Source organism: Lactuca sativa, chromosome 2 (genome assembly GCF_002870075.4).
Source record: "Lactuca sativa cultivar Salinas chromosome 2, Lsat_Salinas_v11, whole genome shotgun sequence".
NCBI classification, from domain to species: Eukaryota; Viridiplantae; Streptophyta; class Magnoliopsida; order Asterales; family Asteraceae; genus Lactuca; species Lactuca sativa.
Window position 1 is genome coordinate 156,868,685 of NC_056624.2, and position 23,230 is coordinate 156,891,914.

The 23,230-nt window shown below is 32.8% G+C and overlaps 1 protein-coding gene across 1 annotated transcript; it reads right to left on the reverse strand.

Moving 5' to 3' along the window:
- Positions 1-8,357: 8,357 nt before the first annotated feature.
- Positions 8,358-8,636, reverse strand: LOC111883366 (ethylene-responsive transcription factor ERF025). The gene has a single exon (XM_023879690.1). It carries the CDS (start codon positions 8,634-8,636, stop codon positions 8,358-8,360), a length of 279 nt encoding a protein of 92 aa, XP_023735458.1.
- Positions 8,637-23,230: the final 14,594 nt, after the last annotated feature.

Here is a 23,230-nt window from a genome sequence, read left to right on the forward strand (position 1 = left end):
CCGGTGGTGAGAAGATTTAACTACATTTTTAATTATTTTTATTCATGATTTGTAAAATCTATTTTTGTATTCCTGTTCACTTTAGTTTTTTCATGTACAAAATATGAAAGGGGGTTCTTGATGTACCAACAAAGTCAAATGTAGTTTTTTCAAAAAATGTATTTGAAAATCAATATCATATTTACTAATCGATAAATTAAAACTCTTGACGAGATTAATATATAATGGAATATTTTATGTGACTTTAGTATTAATTTCAATGTTTAATATTTGAAAGTTCATATCTAAAACTTCAATGGGTTTTTTTTTTTTTTTTTTTTTTTTTTTTTTTTTTTTTTGTATAAAATAAATAGTGTAATACAAAGTCTATCTGGTCAAAATTATTTATCAATAGTTCATTCAACAAAGATTTCGTATATGCCCTTATTAAACATAAAAATATCATATTTACCCGACCTAAATCATAAATATCATATTTATCCTTTATAAATGTCACACCCCCAACCAGAATGACGGAAACGTTCGGGGGTGGAGGACGTCATGTACAATATCACAACAATTGTATAATACTCCCTCCGTCCCATATTAATAGTCCATGTTTCCTTTTTGGTTTGTCCCAAAATAATTGCCTACTTCTAAAAATAAATATGTCTTTTACCATAATACCCTTCATTATTAGTTAAATTACCATAAAATTAAATGCAATTACCATAGAATTAAATGCAACATAAGGGTAAGATTGTCATTTCATTTAATAAAGTTAATGGTAATTAATGTTTTCTTAAACTGTGTGTTTTTGTCTGTGGACTATTATTTTGGGACGGAGGGAGTAGTAATCAAAGCAACAACAACCATTGCATTGATAACATAGTATTTACATTGTGTTCAAAACATTACTTGTTTAACATTAAAACTATAGTAAAATATAAGACGTAATGCTACCATGCTCCGTCTTCGCAACACCTGGGAGAGTACCTGTCTACTAATTTTTCCTGAGAATACAAGTGGTTTGCAAAAGTGTTAACATTAAAGTTGGTGAGTTCATAAGTATTTTTGATATAGAAAGTATATTCTTTGTTCTTTGAAAATGTTAATGTGTTCTCCCAGAAAATCCAATATTTTCTTTGTAAATAAGTTATAGTCTTAGTATTTTTCAGACCAGAAGGTATCAATTTCTTATGTTTATAATCTGTGATTCGAGGTTCTGATTCAGGTAATTGGTATGACTCGTACCGTTACTTCCTATGATTGCTTAGTGTATACAAATTATATATAAGTAAGATTGAACGGATAGTCGATTGGGTGATTCTGCCCTAAGCCCACAACCAAACAATGAACAGGAAGTAAGGCGGAATTCACACATTCTACTGCCTATCGGATCTTTATACATATATAACTCTGAAGTATAAGCTAAGGAACCATAAAATTAACAATTAAGGGTCCTTTATGTTATACTAGTTAGTAAATAAGTGTTGAGTCTTTTGTAAATATGTTCCTAGTTGCACCCGCTCTACTGTAAATCATTGTTTTCGATAAGTAATCGTATTTGTTTTCAGAAAGATGAACTGTAAACCGTTTTCTTGTAAAATAATGATGTTTGTCACACCCCAAAACCGGAATGGAGGAAACATTCGGGGGCGGAGGACGTCATGTACAGTATCACAACAATGCAAAGTAGTAAACAAGCAACAACATCATCCATTAATTTATTAGCATAACTTTACTTACAAGAGTATTCTTTCATAGTAATAATAACATAATGAATACTCAAAATAAAAGACGAGTTTTGACTGCTCCGTCTTCTCTAAACCTTGCATCGGTACCTGTCTATTTGTGACCTGAGAATACAAGTTATTTTGAAAGCGAGTATCAGCTTTAAAGCTGGTGAATTCATAAGTATTTAATGTCGTTATCTAAATAAGTATAAATGAAAAGTATTATAAGTAAAAGTGTAAACGTTTGAATTTCCTAGAAAATCCCATATTTCCTATTAGTATAAAAAGGTAGTCTTCTACCAAGACTTGAATGTTTTGAAAGTAACAAAGATGGTTTTTCCCTTGTATGACTACTATTAACAATATATATAGTCTACCTCATCGTTTATGTGAATGTATCACAAAATAAAAGTAACAGGGAAAATATAGCCATGTAAGTATTATCCTTTTGTATTAGGATAAACCCGACATCGCGACTGCCGAAAAGGTATTAACCTTGAACATCCGTAGATGTTCATTGTCCTCTGTAGCTAACAGCAGTGTGTAGAAATGGTTAGTCCCGTAAAGGTACCCTAGTATAAGTATTAACCATAGGCATCCGTAGATGTTCATTACCTCTGTTGTTAATAGTTGGGTGCCAGAATAGTTAGTCCAATATAGTATCCTTTTGTACTAGGATAGACAGAACTAATCTACACGTATAATATGTAATAGTATCTCATTATATAGTATCTAGGTACAAGTATCCATGTAAGTGTATCCAAGTAAAGGTATTCTCTTCATTTAGCATTTAGTATAGACTCATGTATGAACTGACTCTGGTGTAATTCCTTGTAATAGGAATAGCAAGTAGTATCTCATAACTATACCTATAATAGTTACTAGTAATGTAGAAGTATCAACGAAGGTGTACCTTTGCTAACCAAAGGTACTGAACCGACTGAGGAAAACTTTTATGTCTACATATATATACATGATATATAACTAATATTTAGACGACATTCGGACGGATAACCAATACCTCATAGCCACATCCCAACGAGGAAAAGGAAATAGAGTGAGTTAGTCTTCCTAAGTCCTTTAAACATTACTTATATAACTATACATATATGGGCATGCATTTAATTATATAAAAGCATAAAAGGAGTTTTGTAAAAACCTTTGAAAAAGATTAATATCTAAGAAAAGATCGACTTGATGTCAGTTTATAAAACGGTTTGAAAGTATTTTGTTTGAATAAACAGTTTAAGTATAAAGAAAACCTTTGTTTGAAATACATCTGTAACAGAGTTTGAAAAGAAACATACAGTGTATAAAGCAGTTCGATAAAGAGTTTTAAACATATAAAAACGTTTAAGGAAAACATTTGAAGAAATCTGTTTGGTAAAACAACTAACGTATAATAAATCCATTTGCATGTTAGTTATTAATCACATGTGACTGATATAATAACTAGCATGATTCAACTTGTATTCCCCCCATAAAGCATTTAAAAACATTTGGAAACATTTAAAAGGTTAATTCAAGGGGTATGAACTCACCTAAAATGAGTGGTTTGCTCGGAAGTGTCGGACAAGGTGCTAGGTGTCAAGTGAGGACTTGAACACACACAATGGTCCTAGTTATTATATAATAAACATATATGTAATCTAATTAGTCAATTAATAACTAATTAATCAAGTTAAGACACCCTAGGTCATGGAAACACTTTGATTCAAGTGCTATAGGTACCAAAGGGTTGCATCTAAGGGTTGTATGACATGGTATTGGAGTTTATGGCCCATGAACCACCCCTTTATGGAGTTTATGGCCAATGACCATTTCCCCATGAGTTTATGGCCGTAAACTCATGGTACTAAGTGCCAAATTGTGTTTTGAGGTCTTACAAGTCATGATTGCACATCCCATGATCAAGGCCAAGCCTTAGGAAAGCATTAGGGGCATAATAAGACCACCTTGTGGAGTTTACGGCCACATGACCATATTATTATGTGTTCACGGCTGTAAACTCTCTTAGGGACATGTTTTGATTGTTGTTTAAGGTCTTAAACACTTCTAGGAAGGTTCAAGGTTGGCATCCAAGGCTTAGGAAGGGACTAATGTCCATTTTACCACTTTAAAAGGGGTTTACGGCCCAAGAACATCCTTGGCCGTAAACTCCTTTGTTCTTGTGTTATTTGATGATTTTCAAGTGTTATCAAGTTCATATTAAGCACACAAGAAGCTAGGGCAAGTGTACTTACAAGATAGAAGCTTGATTTGGTGTTTAAGGTCCAAGAACACTAGTGTGTGTTCTTGGTGATTTGAAGATCTAATGAAAATCAACAATTGAATGGATGAAATGATGTATAATGACTAGGAGATAGGTTATAACAACAAATCAAGTCATGTAATACTCACATTTTCGGAAGATCGGGTGAAAGACGGGATGATAGTTGAGAGAGAATGGAGGGTGTTCTTGAGAATGGAAGTTGGAAATGAAGAGTTTGGGGAGTAAACTCATGCTTAAGGCATGAGTTCACGACCTAGGGAGAGTTTACGGCCCAAACTCCAAAAGTTTGGCCGTGAACTCTTGGTTAGGGTGCAATGGGTGGGTTTGCTACTTCACTACCCGAGACGGTACTTCCTTTCCTTCGTTCGTTTAAAGAATAAACACTAATAACGCTCAAAGGGACTTTTAAATTGGCTAACAATTATTAGAAATGTAATTGACTTTTAATTGAAGTGATTGACTTTAGAGTTTGACCGAATGAAAATTTCAGGTTGTCACGATGTTGATCCTGGAAAATCCTATATTTTCCATAAAAACCGAGTTGTAGTCTTAAACGTTCCAAGACCGAAAGGTACAAGTATAAATGTCATACTTAATTTGATGCTACCTAGTTTTAAATATGTTTGCTCTGTAAATTTATATGCGATGTTAATACCCTTTAAGACTGTTTAAGAAGTATATTACTACGTAAATGATTCGTTGTTTTCTCCATGTGAGTTCTTATAACCATACTTGATGACCCCACATGGCCTGAAACGACATTCTTCAGGTGTCAGAATCGTTATGACATTTGTCATCCCAGGCCTACCGGCCTAACTGTAGCTAACAATTAAGGTGTGAGATTGTCAATCCCGTATAGATCTATACACAAATTCACGCTCTCCCTGCAAGAGACTCTGGTTATAAGTCGGGACTTGGTTGGTACTTAGATAAGTACGTGAAGACGTCTCACAAATTGCTTCAACGAGTTTACGAGTAATAAGTGAAAAACCTTTTAGTCAATAACATGTAACTTTGTAAAATAGACCGTTTGTTCCATAAACTATACCTATTATAGTTTATAAGTTTGTTTCCGTGTTATAATATGAGCTTTGTAAAATAGTTCATTTGTTCCATAAACTATACCTATTATAGTTTATAAGTTTGTAAGTTTAACAGTACCGATGTTTGGCGTATTTAATAAATTTCATGTTTAAATGCATATTAACGGTAAGAAAACATAATAAGAAATTTATATTTTTAAACACAAGATTTCTTGTGTTTTACTTGTATCCCCCCCTAAAAACATTGAAAAAGCTTGGAAAAATACGGGGGTATGAACTCACCTTGACTGTGTGTGCTAGTTCGAACGCAAAGTGATTGCGAAGGATCCCCAGGTTAGAATACGTGAAAGTAACCGTGTCCTAAAAATAATTATATCCGACGACATATTTAAATTAATAAGATATAATAATAAATTAAATAGTGATTTAAATAATAATTAAAGTGTTAGAAAACACTTTAATTATGTAAGAAATACTTACAAATAGCCTTAGGAATTATTTGGAATATTGCTTGGTGTTTTCGATGTGCATGGGGGAGTTTTCGGTTGGAGGCTTGAAGATTTAAAGATTTTGATGAATGTTCTTGGTGTTCTTGGTGAAAATAAGAAGATCTGGGTAGGAATCTCTTGAAGATATGAGGTTTACGGATGATACTTGAGAGCAAAAGTGAGGTGTTTGTGGTCTAAAATGTGAGAAATGAACTGGGTTTGCGGCTACACACCCACCCACCCACCCACATACACACACACAAATATATATATATATATATATATATATATATATATATATATATATATATATATATATATATATATATATATATATATATATATATATATATATATATATATATATATATATATATATATATATATATATATATATATAGAATTGAGTTTACTGTCTTAATGGGCCTTGGTTATGACTTATGGGTTTTCAGTCCTTTAAGAAGTGATTTCGACCTATGTAAACCGAAAACCCAAAGTGCCTTCACTATACAACCGAAAACCACCTTTTGATCTTATTCTACAACCGAAAACCTATTGTTTTTGATTCTTGGACGGAAAACTAAATGGTTCTAGAATCCTAGGACTGAAATCTATATATTTCTAGGATCTTTGGACCGTAAACCCTTTAATAGAGTATTACTTTATAATTTAAACCTTAACCTTTTGTCAAATGTTGATTTATGCTAACCTAAATTAACTTAGGTTTAAGTCTAGGCTTAGTCACAAGCTTATGAACATGTCCTAATGGATATGTATGATATAATGCAGCAGAGGTTGCAATGTGGTTCCACTTGTACTAGGTTAGTGTTTAGACTTTGCTAAGTTTAAATTTTCCCATTGTGACAATAAACTTTATAAATTTCAAATTTGCCGAAATTCATTTTCTAATATTTTATAATCATTATAATTATGAATAAAACTATATTGACCATATCACCCTTATTTCCAAATTGTTTCGATACTCTTGATCCAATATCACAAACACGATGCTACCTCTGCCATCTCAGCCCTTGAATCGTGTCCCCCATCTCTTACTGTTAGAGTTTCATTGCAAGAAGTGAAAGCACCAAAATAAATAAAATCACTTCAAATGGTTTAAGTCTTGAGTTGGATTAAAGAAATCACACCTGCTATTCCGATCAGAGGGATATATCTAGATGCATGCTTAACACAACATGCCAATAGACCCTATTCATCAAAACTTCTCTGGAAACTATCGATTCTGAACGGGGGCATTAAAAAACAAGCCGACCATCTATTTGGAATCCGTTCTTTTATCCTTGTGTTGTGAATCAAAGGGATAGGAATGAGAACACACACAGACTCGGGAGTAAATGTTGCTGTTCATCATCAAGTTTTTCTGACCTGAATCGAAGGTTGGGGCAGCCATTGGTGCAAGGGCAACCTTACAGGAGTTTTGGGTGCTGGCTATGATTTACAGAGAGAATAAAGACACCTGGACTTGAGTTAGAAAAGGGAAAGGACTGTAATTTTTTTTGGAGGCTGCTATTTACACAACAAATAAACACTTTTGTTTTTGGGAAACAAGACTGGAACTTGGGTAAGAGGAGAATAAACCAAAAGTAGGGATAATATGGTAAATTTAATTCTTTTTACAATTACGCCTTGTTCCCGAGTTCCACTTCAGGAGAGAAATGGGAGGATACGGAGGGAAAGTGAGGGGTGTCGAAGGAAAATCGTGTTCCTGAGTTTTTATTAATCGAAGGAAAGTGAGGGGAGGGGAAGAATTTTAGAGTCATATTTTTCTTTCAAATTTTCCTCCTAAATTGGGCGGATTTGGGAAGAAAGTAAAGGATGGAAAATTTTATGTTTTATTTTTCTTTTTCCTCCTAACCCGGGAACACAAAAACTAAAAATTTTCCTTTCATTTCCTTCGAACTCGGGAACACAGAATAATGAATATTTTCCTTCACATCCATTTCTTTTTGTCAAAATTTTTCTTCCCTTTCCTTTAATGAATTTACATAAAAACTCAGGAACAAGGCGTTAGAATGATTTTAAAATATAAACAATAATTATAAAATATAAAAAAAGATTAAAAAACAAAATTTGGGCATATATGATATTTTAAAAGTTTATAAAGGGTAAATATGATATTTAAAAAATAGGGTGGATAAATATGATATTTTGATGTTTAATAAGGGTATATACGAAATTCTTACATTCATTGGAAAAAACTTATTTCTTTTTTTATCCTAAAAATATTACTGGATAATAGAAAGAAAATATTAAATAATACTTTAATTATATTAATGTTATAAAAACTTATAATATTTATTAGATTGTATAAAAATAAAAAGCTAAAGTTTTAAAAGGGTCCGACTATATTAGATAGTATTAAAATACTAATTAATGATTTTTTTATTGGTTGTTAATTCGGTTAATGCCCAAAAAGACGAATAAAATGTTAAATTTCAACATATTAAATTTTTTTTACCTACGATTATTTTAACCACTTAATGACACTCTTGTGCAACCCGCAAGGTTTTGCTTAGTAAATCTTATAAAAGCGACCATCCAAGTGAATATGGTTTAAGATATGACATGCTTGCAATATATTTATTTGAAACCACAACTTTTCAACTTTCAACCGATTAATAAAAATCATTCAAGAGTTTTTTACTCATATATTATAACTAATTATTTAAGTAAATGAAATTTTATGTTTTTAAAATTAATGTCATTTATTAATGGTCTTTTATATATATATGAAATGAATTATCTATGAAATAACAATAAAAACGTCGTTTCCATAATATTGTTTATTATAAAATAAATTTAATAACTCCACTAGTTGTCACAGCCTTAAGTTCCCCGAAGACGATTCATCAGTTGTCTGCTGTTGGGACTGGGACGGGCTCACTATCATTCCCTCTGCTATATCCTTCGTCGGAGTCGACATATCAAGAATATCATCCATGAACTTCATCAAGTCTGCCGCTTCTGCTGCCGCACTCTTTATCAAGGCAGGTTCTGGGGACTCCGGCAGTCGATAATATCCAGCAAGCTCTGGGAAATTCAACACTGCGTCACTACCCTTGAGTAAAGCCGCTACGTCATAAGCTGCTGCAGCCATCTCCGCCGTCGGATATGTTCCAAGCTATAAAAGAGAGGGTTTACGTGGGTCATCAATCTCCGCCGCCCACATCTTATTCCAACCACGTACCCCATGAAAGGTATGGTATTTTTTGGTGGTGCTTTGGGAGCTTCCAGCAGAGACAGAGGTGTTCATAGTGAAAGTAAGTTGAGTTTCTCTGATTGAGGTTAATATTATATTGTGTTCGTAGTTCTTGAATCTTACAACCAGGTATAAACATACACCCCCTATGCATATGTATATATAAGTACAAAATAATTTGTGAAAAAGGTGATGGAAGCATGAGAAATTATGTGTGATCAATGCACATGTATGTGAATATATAAACATTAATTATAAAATCTTTGATGCATGTTAACTTAATAATTAATAATCAAGTTTTGCATCCAATAAATAAATATTTGTTAAACATATGAGACCTTGTGATGTAGAATGAAAGTATAAAAACACAAAAGGTATATAAATATTGGGAGAAAAAACTCCTAACATCATTCAATAATGTTCTAGAAAGTTAGAAGAAATTTTTGGAACAATCAAAGTTATAAGAAAGTCTATGCATAAGGGTAGTTCTATATTTCCATAGTGATATTGTAGTTGATAATTTAAAATCAAACAAACTAATAGTTATTATCTAAAATATCATGCAAATGATATGAAATCACCACATTGGCTAAAAAGTAATCTATAACCAAAAATCATATGCAAACACCAAAAACAACTTCTATTGTTCTTGAAATTCTTAATTAATTCCTTGTTATACGATAAATATGGTTCCGGATGATGAATGATAACCAACCGAAATATATATCAAATAAATTAAACTTTTACTATTTTTGTGATCAATCGACTTCAAAATCATTAACCTATGATGTTAAGGACTATTTTTTAGTTCCGGTGTACATCAATTATCAATATTGAAATTTATCACATACCTAGTAGAATTTTTTTTTTGAAATGACAAATCTAACCTACTCCTAAACTACTCATTAAATTCATCTATGTCCACGATGAGACTTAATCCTCCACCCCAAGAAGTGAAGATAACAACGGATACCGTTAGGCTAGAAGCCATTTGATAATAGAAAATTAATCACAATCACAAAATAAAGTCTTTAATTTCGATGGTGCGTTGGTTATATAGTATTAATCACAATCACAAAATAAAGTCTTTAATCACAATCACAAAATGAATGTATATAGAAAAAAATATGTTTTTTTTTGTACAAAACCCTCAAATTAACTTGTTCAATTGTTAGTTAGCATTTGATTAAGAACACGATTAAGTCAATAAAAGCTGTAAATGGACACACGATCTAAATAAAATATGTTTGGCTCAATAAACGTCTAAAGAGTAAAAGAGAGTTTGAGTACAAATACAAAAGACTCCAAGTTCGATACTTGTACTCTAAGTACTTACCGTATTTATAGGGTACAACAGACGCACAAAAAATAACGGCGACTAAACATTACAGTGTCGAAACTAACATGCCTTGTTAATAGATAGAGTGTTGAAACTAGACTACTTTTGATGTGTATTTTAAATGCACTAGCTTTTTTATTTATAATTCATATTTTATCGCATCTAAACCACACCTTACAGACAGTGAACCCGATCGAGTATAGTATAACTTTGATAAGCAAGGGTGTCGAACACAAGGGGAACGATAACGAATTAATTTAAAATATTTGATTATAGGTTACAAAGCACACAAAAGGAATAAAGAAATGTATTATTAAATCTGAAACGAATAACTAAATAGCAAATCTCGATAGACTGACAGAAAGACAAATCTCTTTAGGTACTTTGGTTTAGACAAATTACACCTTAAAATCATAGACAATTGCACACACAGATTTATTTATTCATGTTCACCGATTTCTAAAATGATTAGATTCATGTCCACTATTACTAATCCTTTAGCAAACAAGTCAATTCAAGCAGTGATCAATTGATTAAACTAACATGTTTCCTAGTGTTCAGTTCGTATCAAACAAGACTTGTAATAATAGTTAATTAAATTTGTCAATTCAATCAACTTATATGTGGTTGGTCATCACACATGCTCACAAATTAATTTACTTATTTTCTAGTTAAACCTAGTTTCATGTTCACTATTCCTAGGCATATAATCTTATGTTCACAAAACTATATGATTCAAGCAATTAAGAAGATGTTCATACAACTCAATGACTTGATATTTAACAGAAAATAATTATCATCAATACATAAGGATCTTTAACAAGCTTAAAAAGATAAATTAAACACGAATAAAACAATCCAAATAGCAATTAATCCATAAATCAAGGTTTCATCTAATCATAAACTCAAAGCAAATAGGTTGACACCAAAACCAGAAAGTAAAAACATAGTAGTATCACAGTGGAATGCTAAGCATGGTCACGATAACAAATCACATGATTACCGACATGGATCTGCTCTCTAATCCTTTGGATCTTTGCTTCTGTCAGCTTAATGGCCTTCCAGACGCCTTCTAGACCCTCAAAACGGCAGTTATGAAGTTTTCTTGTCGCACAAGTCGAAGTGGAATATCGTAGATTATGAAAATGGGTGAATGATATGGGGTATTTATAGTTGAATGAAGATGGAATTAATATGGAATATTAGAGTTGGATAGGAATAAGAAAACTAATGTTGGCTTAGGGATTAAGCAAATAAAAATAAGGTAAGTGGTGCTTGGGGAATAAGTAACTTGGAGGAAATTTCCGTCCAACTTTTATGGTTCATCTTCAAGACCGATTTTGGATGAGATAAATGCTGAATTAGCAAAAAGGCTCTCTCACATAAGTCGTAGGAAATTTCATCTAGTTTTCAAAACATTTTGAATCTCGCAAATCGGGCTTATGAGTCATCAGATATACCTGAAACACTGAAGAGGGGTCAATCTGCCAGCAATATCCTTTTTGCATCTTTTCAGCTCCATTCTCTTCCTTTTGTATTCCAACTCCCATTTTAACTGTAATTGAATATTTCAAAACATATTAAGTATCTTTTAGTTCTAAATAACATAAAAACATAGTATAAAATAATAAGAAAATATCATAAATATATGCATAAAATAGACGTTATCAAACTACCCCACACTAGCCTTTTGCTTCAAGCAAAACTAATTTTATTATCTCACCAATATCGCATAGAATAATCCATTTCAAACCCAACCATTATCCCAAGACCTAAATGCATGTATTTGTGTCTATAATTCCTAAGAACTTCCCACTCCTAAATACTCACAATCTTTATGAACCTTCACCCCTTAGCTTATACGACATTCATTTTTGCAACCATTCGAATCAATCCTCAGAAATCTTTCTTAACCTTAAAGTATTTTTGGTTAAACTACCAAGCATACATAAACTCTAGAAAGAATTACACTTTGATACCCCAATGGAGCTCTTGGAATTCATCTCTTTTTTGATATTTGCTTTGATTTCTTTGTATTCACCACCTTTTTGTTTGATTTTTGGTATCTTCAACTTTTTGATTCTTCAGAATTTTGATCTTTGGATTTCATACTTGACTGCTTCAAAATTCTTTCAACTTTTTGGTAATTTCTCTCTCTCTCTCTCTCTCTCTCTCTCTCTCTTTTTAATATCTCACTTTTTTCGCTCATATCCTACATGCTTAAGCAAGGAGATTAACTTCAACCTTTATTAGTTAAGGTATTAGTCTAAGTGCAATGACTACATAAGATCTCCTGGATAGATTTTAGGTTTAAGTTGCAGAACATATTATGTCATATAAACTACCAGATTACCTTTCATACCTCATGAATTTTCACTAGGAAATGGGAAGCCACAAATACACTAGAACATGTGTTGGATCAAGTAAACATTTGGGTTCTCATCGGATCATCCCACACCATATTAGCAAAAAAAAAAAAAAATTATTACTAGATTTTCCTAAACTAAACTATTATTTCAAGTTTATAAAATTTTAAATTTTCCTAATCTAGCAAGTTTTAATTTTCCAATTTAAATTCCTTTTTCGACCCCTACCCCACACTTATTTCATACAATGTCCTCATTGTATGCATAAAACTAATTAAGCACATAAAAATAGTAAAAAAGAGAGAAAAAGGAACAGACTCCCCTGAGGTAGTAGTAGCGAGATTGACTGGGGCTGCTAAAAGTTGCTCCATAAATGTGCTGGAAGTTAGAAAACTGGAACTGCTGCTTCTGAATGTGCCAGAAAAATAAAATCAAGAACACCGACTTCTGAAATGTGGTGCAAAGAATTGCAAACTAATGCAATGTGTAGTGTCCACGATGTGGGAAAGTGTCGACCACGTCGTGTTGTCTAGTGAGGTGAAATCTATATTACGAATAATAGCATGGCCACGACGTGGTAATTGGTGGTCACGTTGTGATATCGAGAATGACACCCTCCTCTCGCGATGAAAAACTCCAGCACGACATAGGAAAGTGTCAACCATGTCGTGGCAGCCGGAATGATACTTCTACCTCGCGTCAAAATAAAACTCTATGGCGTGGGAGCAGCTTATCCATACCATAGGAATCAATATATGGTAGAAATGCCACTCTTCAAAATAATAAACTCTCACGAAATTGACGCGTACCCCACACTTATTAAAAATCATGGGTCTTGATTATAAACTTCAAATTCTCACATGACTTTCTCTCTCGTGACAAATCAGCATTTGACCCCAATTGTTGAAATTTCTGAAAGCATCCGAAGGGCAAAAATTCTGCAAAGATCTGAATCATCAAGAGCATCAACATGGAAAACAAAATTTAAACAAAATAAAAATAAAAATAAAACTCACTAAAATAGCTTAAAAAATAGCAAACCAAAATAACTAAAAAGGATATCACGGTCACTCGTCTTCCTCGAAATCAAGCTACAATTGTTGATTAAATCCCTTGCATGCAAAAAGCGGTTTGTGAAAACAAAAACTTTCGAGACCCATTAGACTATTTCCTTTGTTTTCTGTGCACCATTAACTAATAAGTAGAACAAGAGTTGACCCAACTAGTCAAGAGTAGCAAGGGTTCGGTCTTCCACTTAACCACCCCGATACGCCTTGTTATACTACCCCTCGTGGATTGAGTTGGACAAATCACCAAAGTAGTAGACTAAACAAGTCAAGAATTCCCTAATTGCTTGCAATCTCAAAACCCATGCAAAAAGTAAAACCAAGCAATGCATATGATCACAAATTCCTGCACATAAAAACAAAAACCTTCCCGACAAGTGACATGATATCAACGAAAATAAAATAAACATAAAATAAAACTAAAAATTAAAAACAAATAACGAATAATCAAACAAACTAAATTAATTGAAAACCATTCTCCGGCAGCGGTGCCAAAAACTTGATGTGCACAAAATATACCTATCAACTTTTAAATTTATAACCTAACAAACTTATACTAACTATGCACCTATAGGCAGTGTACCTAGTCACGTTATAGTATAGCTTGGGTAAGTCGGGTGTCGATCACAGGGAAGGATAGTTAATTAATAAAATAATTACTAAAAGCTAAACTAATAAAAACAACTAAAAGTGGGGGGTTTTATCTGATTTTACAAGTTCATAAAAACTTAAGCACTAAAATAAAAACGATTGTAATCAATATACTAAAACACTTTCGTTTAGTTTCGAATCCACCTTTTTTCCTATGGTTAGTTCTTAGAGTAAATTACACGAATGGTCCCTATGGTTTGGTGTAATTTGCGTCCTTGGTCCCTAACTTATTTTTTTAACTCGGAAGGTCCCTACCGTTTGTTTTTGTTACGCGCTTGGTCCTTACTGTTTGTTTTTGTTATGCGCTTGGTCCCTGTCTTACCTAAAATGATTATTATTTAAATAGGAAAAAATGGTGGGGTAGGTAAGGTAAGGTTAGGAGTGTGAGATTGGGGATGTGTTTATTTAAATAAATTAAAAAATCAAGGGAAAAATAGTCTTTTTAGGTAAGACAGGGACCAAGCGCGTAACAAAAACAAATAGTAGGGACCTTCCGAGTTAAAAAAATAAGTTAGGGACTAAACATGCAAATTACCCTAAACCATAGGGATTATTTGTGTAATTTACTCTAGTTCTTATTTATGGATTAATGAAGTTGGTTACCAAGTTATTGTAATTAGCAATTCAAGTCCAAATTTACAAATATTTTCACCAATTCATGAACTACATTGTATGGTCATACATAAGCAAAACACAAAATTAGTTATTCATTATAGATGGGCTATGTAAGATGTATCTAAACAAACACAATTATGGTCATAATTATGTTCTCCAGCACAACTAAATTTATTACTTTTATTACTTATCTAAGATTTGGTCGATCCTAGCTCTAGCAATTTAATGGTCACTAAATCACTAGGTAATCAAGTTCATGTAAATTAAAGGTCCCTAAGCTACACTACACTTGAAATTAAGCAACAAAGTTACAACCTTTAACATGCTAGGTAATGATAATCAAACACATGCATAAACCAAATTCATATAATCCATAAAGTAAGAAACTAACTCATAGTTTTAGGTTTCATCAAACTAAGCGAAAGCAAGGGTTTTTAGCCCATAATCACAGCTGGAAAACACATAAACATAAGGGAAAATAGACTAATCATGATTAAACTAAGCAAACCGAATGTGTAGATGCGAATCCTTGCTCCAATATCTTTATCCTTTGATCTCTAGTTGAATTCTGCCCTCAAAGGGGTATTGGAAGGGTATTTTTTCGTTAATAGTCGCAACCTTCAACCCTCTCTCCTCTGGAATCGACCTAATGTTCGAGATATATATAGTTTACAAAAATCTCAACACCACGACGTAGTAAAGGCACCGCGTCGTGGTCCTCATGTTTATCCCATATTCCCCAAGCCAACATCAAGAATCGCGAAGATTCCATTCACCACGTCGTGGTGGTTGAAAACCCGACTTTTCTCAAAACATGAAAGTCGTCCAAAATTGTGTCTAGTTTTCATATCATTTTGAATCACCTTAATCGGAGTTACGAGTCATGAGATATGGTCAAAATACTGATGAGGGGTCAAGCTGTCTAGCAACATCCTTCTTGTGTCTTCTTCTTGTCTAAGCTCGTATTTTCCTGCTTCTAGCTTCCATATTGCTCCCAAGAATGTCTTTATGCTACATAACAAATATTAAGCATAATAAGTACCTTTTGTTCTATAATAAGCATAATTATAGCTAAAAGTATTAAGATATGATGTAAAAAATATGTGTAGATATGCACATATCAACTTTCACTAGTTTACATACACAAAGTACATTCAACTCCTCACTATAATCATTCACCGTTGAAACTTGGTAGCTGTTCGACATACACCGTTTCTTCCAGAACACTATTGAGTAATGCACATTTGACATCCATCTGATAGACATCGAAATCCTTGTGAGCTGCATAAGTAAGAAAAATTTGTACTACCTCGAGTCTTGCGACAGGGGCAAATGTTTCCTCATAATCAATACCATCTTGTTGAGAATAACCTTTTACGACTAGTCTCTCTTTGTTTCTAATAATATTGCCTTCTTTGTTAGTTTTGCTCTAAAAATACATTTTCGACCAATTAACGAAACATCCTTAGGTTTAGGAACTAATCTCCAAACCTTGTTTTGTTCAAATTTAGCAAGTTCACAATGCATTGCAACAACCCAATCAAAATGTTCTGATGCAATATTGTCTATTTTTGGTTCTAATTTTGAAATGAAAACATTAAACATATATAATTCTTGATGAACATTCAACACCTCATTTTTGGTTCGAATATTGGCTCGAGTCAAGACACCGGAATTCGGATCACCAAGAATCTGTTCTTTCGGATGATTTCTTGTCAATTTGTCCATCGGTGGATATGTAGGATCAAAGTCTAAAGGTGCATATTCAAAGATATCTTCAACATCCAAAGATTCTCCTGTAATTGAGATATTATCAGTTACATCATGAAAATCATTATTTTGATCATTACCGTTATCATGATTCGATCCACTTGGCTCCCCCTCGACCAATGGATTTGAGATGTGATGCTCCCCCTCGACATTAGCATGGTTAGGCACATGCTCCCCCTCAACATGAACTTGAGTTGTCATATGCTCCCCCTTAACATACGAATCACGTCTTTCGTTTTGAGACATAAAAATCAAATGCTCCCCCTCCACTTGATCATTAGTCGAAATTTGTACTCTTTTGACATTTACTCTTGTAGTCGATGAAGAATGTGCTTCATTTTCTTCATTTGTGATAGTCGAATTATCAGAGTGTTTTGACGTCTCAGGAATTTGATTATCATCAACATTGATCTCTGCATCAATTACCCTTTCAGGAATACCAAAAATTAAATCAAGATCAATATTAAAAGTATCAATTTGTTCAGATTCAACATTTGGATCAACAACAATTGGTTTTTGAATGAATGATTGTTCAACTCTTTTGACATAATAATCGTCAAATGTGAGATTGAATGTTTCTTCTAGCTTCTTTGTTCACTTGTTTAACACCATATAAGCTACATAATTTATAGAATATCCCAAGAAAATTCCCTCATCAACTTTCGACTAAAATTTGGGAAGATTATCCTTGAGATTCATGATGAAACATTTGCATCCAAAAACATGAAAAAAATTTAACATTAGGTTTCCTTTTGTTATAATCTCATAAGGTGTTATGTTAAAACGACGATGAATGAAAGAATGATTTTGTGTAAAACAAGCAGTCGAAACCGCCTCTGCCCAAAAGTATTTTGGCAAATTCACATAAGTGAGCATCATTGTTGCCGCTTCACATAAGGAAAGATTCCTCCTTTCGTCAACACCATTTTGTTGTGGTGTGTATGGGGACGAAAAAATATGAGATATGCCCAGTTCAATAAGAAATGAATCAAGAATTAGATTTATGAACTCCGTTTCATTATCACTCTTTATCTTCCGAACTTTCCTTTTTAAGCTCAATTCAATGTTCTTGTTTAAATCAATCATCACTTGAGCAGTTTCAGACTTCTGTCGAAGAAAGAAAAACCAAGTAAACCTTGAAAAATCATCAACAATAATTAGTATGTCCTTCATCCCGTTGAGAGTCTAAACAGTCGAAGGTCTACAAAAGTCAATATGAAGAAGTTCTAAAGGTTCAATGCTTTTTGGATCAATTACGACCGGATGACCTTGACGATGTTGTTTTCCCTATTCACATGCAGCACACAACAAATCATTGTCAAATTTCAAAACAGGTAAACTACGAACAAGATCATTAAGAACAAGTTTGTTTAGATTTTTGAAGTTGAGATGAGAAATACATCGATGCGATAACCAACTGAGATCCAAAGATGCTTTTGACAGCAGACACACTGAGTGAATGCCCACAATTGGTTAGTGAACATGTCTCCCTTTCGTTTCGACTTTAGTAGAATCTCATTTGTTTCCTTGTTGGAGATAATACTTCCTTCCTCATCAAAAAGAACTTTATTACCTGTTCCAACAACTAGTTACAAAACACTAATCAAATTGTGCTTTAAACCTTCTACAAAACCTACTCGATTCATGGTGAATTTCCTATTCGTTACTTTCCCATAACCTTTGACTTTACATTTTTGGTTGTTTCCAAACTTGACAACTCTATAATTTTCCAACTTTTGAAAATCTCTCAAATTTTATTTCCTACCATTCATGTGACGCGAGCATCCACTATCGATATACCAATTTTCATCATATTTCTCGTCACATAGTTCTTGCGATCAATTATAAAAATTTAGGTTCCCAAGACCTTTTGGGTCGTTAGACATTAGTTTGAAACACATTGTTCAATGAAGAACCTAAGACCCAATTAAGAATTTTAGATTTGAAACTATCAATTAAGTCAATTTTACTAGCTTAAGGCATCGAAATATAATCATGCAGTGGGGGAAGGTTTAACATTGATTTTCACTTTCTCATCCTTTTTCTGAGAAGCATCAATTTTCTTCTTTGGAATTTCATTCCACTTTCGCACCATTGGTGTAGAGCCTTGAGATGAAGTACTTCCATTCATCGAATCATTCAAGTAATTCTCGTAAGCATTTTGTATTTGCTCCTGAGAATACTTTCGTGATTGATATTGGTTTCCTTTTCCTTCAAGCCAATGATTGATGTTTTTAACATCACTTCTAACTTTTGTATATGAAGCTTTCATCTTCTGTGTCAAATCAGGATTTGGAAAATGTGGGTTTTTAGGTTTAAAAGGCTCACTATTCTTACCTTTAACTTCCAAAATTTCAAATTGTCATTTGTGAAATGATCTTTATGAATGGTTTTGAAAGAGATTTTGATATTGGTTTTGATAACTAACACATTTTTGTTGAAAAACGTTTCTATTTTCATCAAAACTTCTTTGTCCGTGACTTTGAGCAAACTTCCCTTGTGCATGACTTTGACCAAAACTCCTTTGATCATGATTTTAAGTAAACTTCCCTTGTCTATTACTTTGACCAAAACTCCTCTTATCATGATTTTGAGCAAAACTCCTTATCCATGATTTTGAACATTTCTTTGTAAACTATTTGGTCAAAAGTGATTTTCGACATACTTTCGACACCTTTGAAAATCATTTTGTTTATTAAATTGTTTATTTTGAAAATTCTTTGCATTTTGTGAAAAAGTCTTGGCTGTTTAGAGGATTTTTGTTTAAAAACCTTTTGTTTGTGAAAAGCTTTTTCATTTTTCCAATAATCTTTATTTTGTGCTTTTGATTTCGAAATTCTTTCATCACAAGCCAATTTTTCTACTCTTCCTTTGAAAGTTTGTGTTTTCACCTTTTGATGTTTTGGATCATTAGGTTAAGAATCAACACCTTTTTCTTTGTTTTTATTATGAAGAACTGATTTTTTTTGTTTTTACAGCCCAAACATATTTTGGTTTATTTTGTTGTTGAAAAGTTTTTGAATTTTTGTTCAACCATTTTCGATTGTGTTTTGATTCGAATAAAATTGTTCTTTCGTCACACTCTCATTATCTTCTTCTACCAACTTTTTCAATTCAAGTTTTATTTTATTAGTATTTCCTTTTTTAATAAAGACTTGATTTGGAAACATAACATTATTGTACCCTTGAGCCTAGGATAAACCACTATATTTGATTTAAGATAATGTTGTATTTTGTCTTTCAACACTTTCATGTATTCCTCTGAATCTATGAAGACTTGATCTACCACAACTCTTGGAATTGGTTTCTCATTCGAAACATCATCATCATCATCACTCACATAGTCCTCAACTACAACAATATCATAAGAATCACAAATTTTGGATGTCGAAGGTTGATCACTATTTACTTTCGACATTGAATCATTACATTCTTTACCTTTAGCCACTGAATTAACATTAATGTCAGACAATCGTGAGCAATCGACACATTCCTCTGCCTCAATTTCACTGATATTGTCAACATTATCATAGATATCAACAAAATTTTGTTGAGAACCAAGTGTCGATTTCTCAATCATGTTCAAAATCTTGACTTGTTCATTTTTGGTTAAGGTTTCATTCACAATTTTTACAAGATCATCAACATTCAAACATTCATTTATATTTACAATACCATATGCGTAAAAATTATTTGGAATTTTATCATATTCAACTATATTACTTTCACAGTCATATGTTGTTTCATCAATTTTTCTCTTTCAAACGAATGGAAAGGAAGCAATTTCCAATGATGTTCATCATATGTCAGCTGAATGATAAAATTTTGTTAGTTTAACATACAAACGCTTAGCATAATTACAATATATGTTTCTTTGTTTAATAAGCATCGAAATGTCCATTCTAAGTGAGTCTCTATCCGTTAAAAGATTTTTTATTCTAAGATCAAGAGATTCCATTAGTCCTTTCTTTTTCTTCGAGTCTATTTCTAGCTTCATATAATTGGGATTTGGACTTTTCTGCTTCACTACTCATGGAGATTAACATGTCATTAAGATAAGCACACATATTATCACTTTGTCTAGAAATTGTGGTTTTTCCAAAATATGTCTCAAACTCGGTCCTGCAAAAAGAATTAATAAAATAGAACTTAAAAAAAAAATAACTAAAAGAAGTTAATAATCCTATAAAGTAATATTCATTAATATATATATATATATATATATATATATATATATATATATATATATATATATATATATATATATATATATATATATATATATATATATATATATAAATATTTAATATTAAAATTAGTATTTATTAATATATAATAATCCAATAAAAAAGAATTAATCTAATAAAAAAGAAATTAAAAAAAATCAATACCCCAATAAAATAATATTTTTTATTCTAAGATCAAGAGATTCCATTAGTCCTTTCTTTTTCTTCGAGTCTATTTCTAGCTTCATATAATTGGGATTTGGACTTTTCTGCTTCACTACTCATGGAGATTAACATGTCATTAAGATAAGCACACATATTATCAAAATCAGACAAAACATCATTATAAAAAGATGAAGAAATTTTAAATTAGTTAAGAAGTTCACACACCTTTTCTGCCATTGGTAATTTAGTCGAATCTGTGGACACGAAATACCTTACAGTAATCTCATCTTCATCACCCGAAACTTCTTTCTCGTTTTCATCCTCTTCCACTTTCACATACATTGCCTCATGAGTCAGATGACACTTCCCATTATCATCCGATCTAGAAGACCATATTCGATACATTCCTTCTTCTTTTTCATCTCCTTTAGCAATCAGAGAAACACCCTTTGTTCTAGCTCGAATCTCCTCCTGCTTCTCAGCATAGTAAGTCTCATCCTTAACCCCTCCTTCTTTTTTCTTCTTTCTTCCTAAGCATGCAATCCTTAGCCAATGATTCGACCCATTGCAGTAGTTACAGTCGAAACCTGAGTCTCTTTTTAGTTTCAACTCCTTCTTTTTCTCATATGAACCCTTAACATTAGGGGTGTGCACGGTGTAGTTTGGTGCGGTTTAGAGCCAAAACCGCAAACTGCACCGCATATGCGGTTTGAGTTATTTAGAAACCACAAACTGCACCGCGAACATTCAAAACCGCATTATGCGGTGCGGTTTGGTGCGGGCGGTTTATGCGGTTTACATGCGGTTTGACTAATTATTTACTTTAAATTTAATGATAATACTATCATTGTCATCACTAACGGCTCACTAAGTGGTCATTAAGAAATTTGATGGTCAAATAATTGTGGTCATTAACTACTTATGAATATACATAAGTTAAGAAAACATAGTGACCATAAAATAATGGTCACTAAATCTTAGTTAAAAATGAATTTGACAAAAAAAATATAGTAACTGCGTTAAATTTTGGATTAATTAAGATTACATTTTAAAAACTTAAGATAATGTCACTAATTTAGTAATTTGTTTAGTAACTTACAAAAATAATCCCTATAATCATGGTATTGACTTTTAACCTAATCTCTCCAGTTTATATCTCATTCCCCTCTTTATCTAAAAACCAAATATTGGCAGATCTACAAAATTGGAATAGACTACTAAATCGATCTTGAGCTCTACAAAAATCGATTGCTATCGATGGCGAAGAGGGTATCTCTAGGGACTGACGAGGTGGAAGGGGGAGATGGAGCAGCGGTTAAGCGAATCGATTGCCATCGAAGGCTTTGTGGTCGATGGGAATAGCAGAGAAGGAAGAATACGAGGGGAAAAGGGGTTCGTTTTCTGGGCTGGTTCGATCGTCATCAACACACGAAGAAGGAAGAAGGATTCACGAACAGAGTAGGGGAAGGACGAAGGTGGTGACAGGGGGCTCCGGTGGTGGCATGGTCGAATGCTCACAGTGGCAACAATCGATTCGGTTTGGTGGTTTAGTTGCGGTCATCGATCATCAACAGGTAAAAGAATATTATTTTCTCTCTCTCTCTCTCTCTCTCTCTCTCTCTCTCTTTCTTTTTTTTTCAAGCAATCAAATTAGGTAAAAATGGTGTTTTGGGATGTTGTTTGTTTTATCATGAATCTATGAAATGAACAAATTAGATATTTTGGGTTTACTTTTGACAGAAAATCGATGGGTGTTTGTAGAGGTGATTGGGTTTGTTGTTTTCACAGGAATGGGAGAAGGAAGAAAACGAATTGGAAACCGCCCTCTTTTTTTTGTGGGTTTGTTGGGTACATAAGGGCAAGAGCAAGATTGTTCTTGTATTTCTTGACTGGAATCCATGTAGAATGAAAGGAAACATGGGGTTCATTAAAAGGAAATATAGAAGAGAGGGGTGAGTGGGGTTGATCTTGTGACAACATCTATTGTGAAAAGGAAACACTTTTTCCTTTGGGTTTGAGTGTAGTAATGTCCTGAAAACCATAATGAAAATTTGCATTTCTTCCAATTACTTTTTTTTAAGGTCATATATTTTTACTGGTATCAAGTAAGACTACTTGGAATTTTCACTGAACTTTAATTTTAAGTTGGATTATTAGTTTGATATTTCTTTTTGATTATCAGAAAAGGATCTGGAGGTTTGAACTGGTAAAGGAGAAAAGCAAAAGCAGGGACTGCAAGTTTTCGTATATTAGACAAGGAGGATAAATGTGTTCTCACAGAATGGTATTCTTG

Coding starts and splice junctions, on each gene's coding strand:
- LOC111883366 (XM_023879690.1), bottom strand. CDS start 8,636: ATGGCTGCAGCAGCTTATGACGTAGCGGCTTTACTCAAGGGTAGTGAC.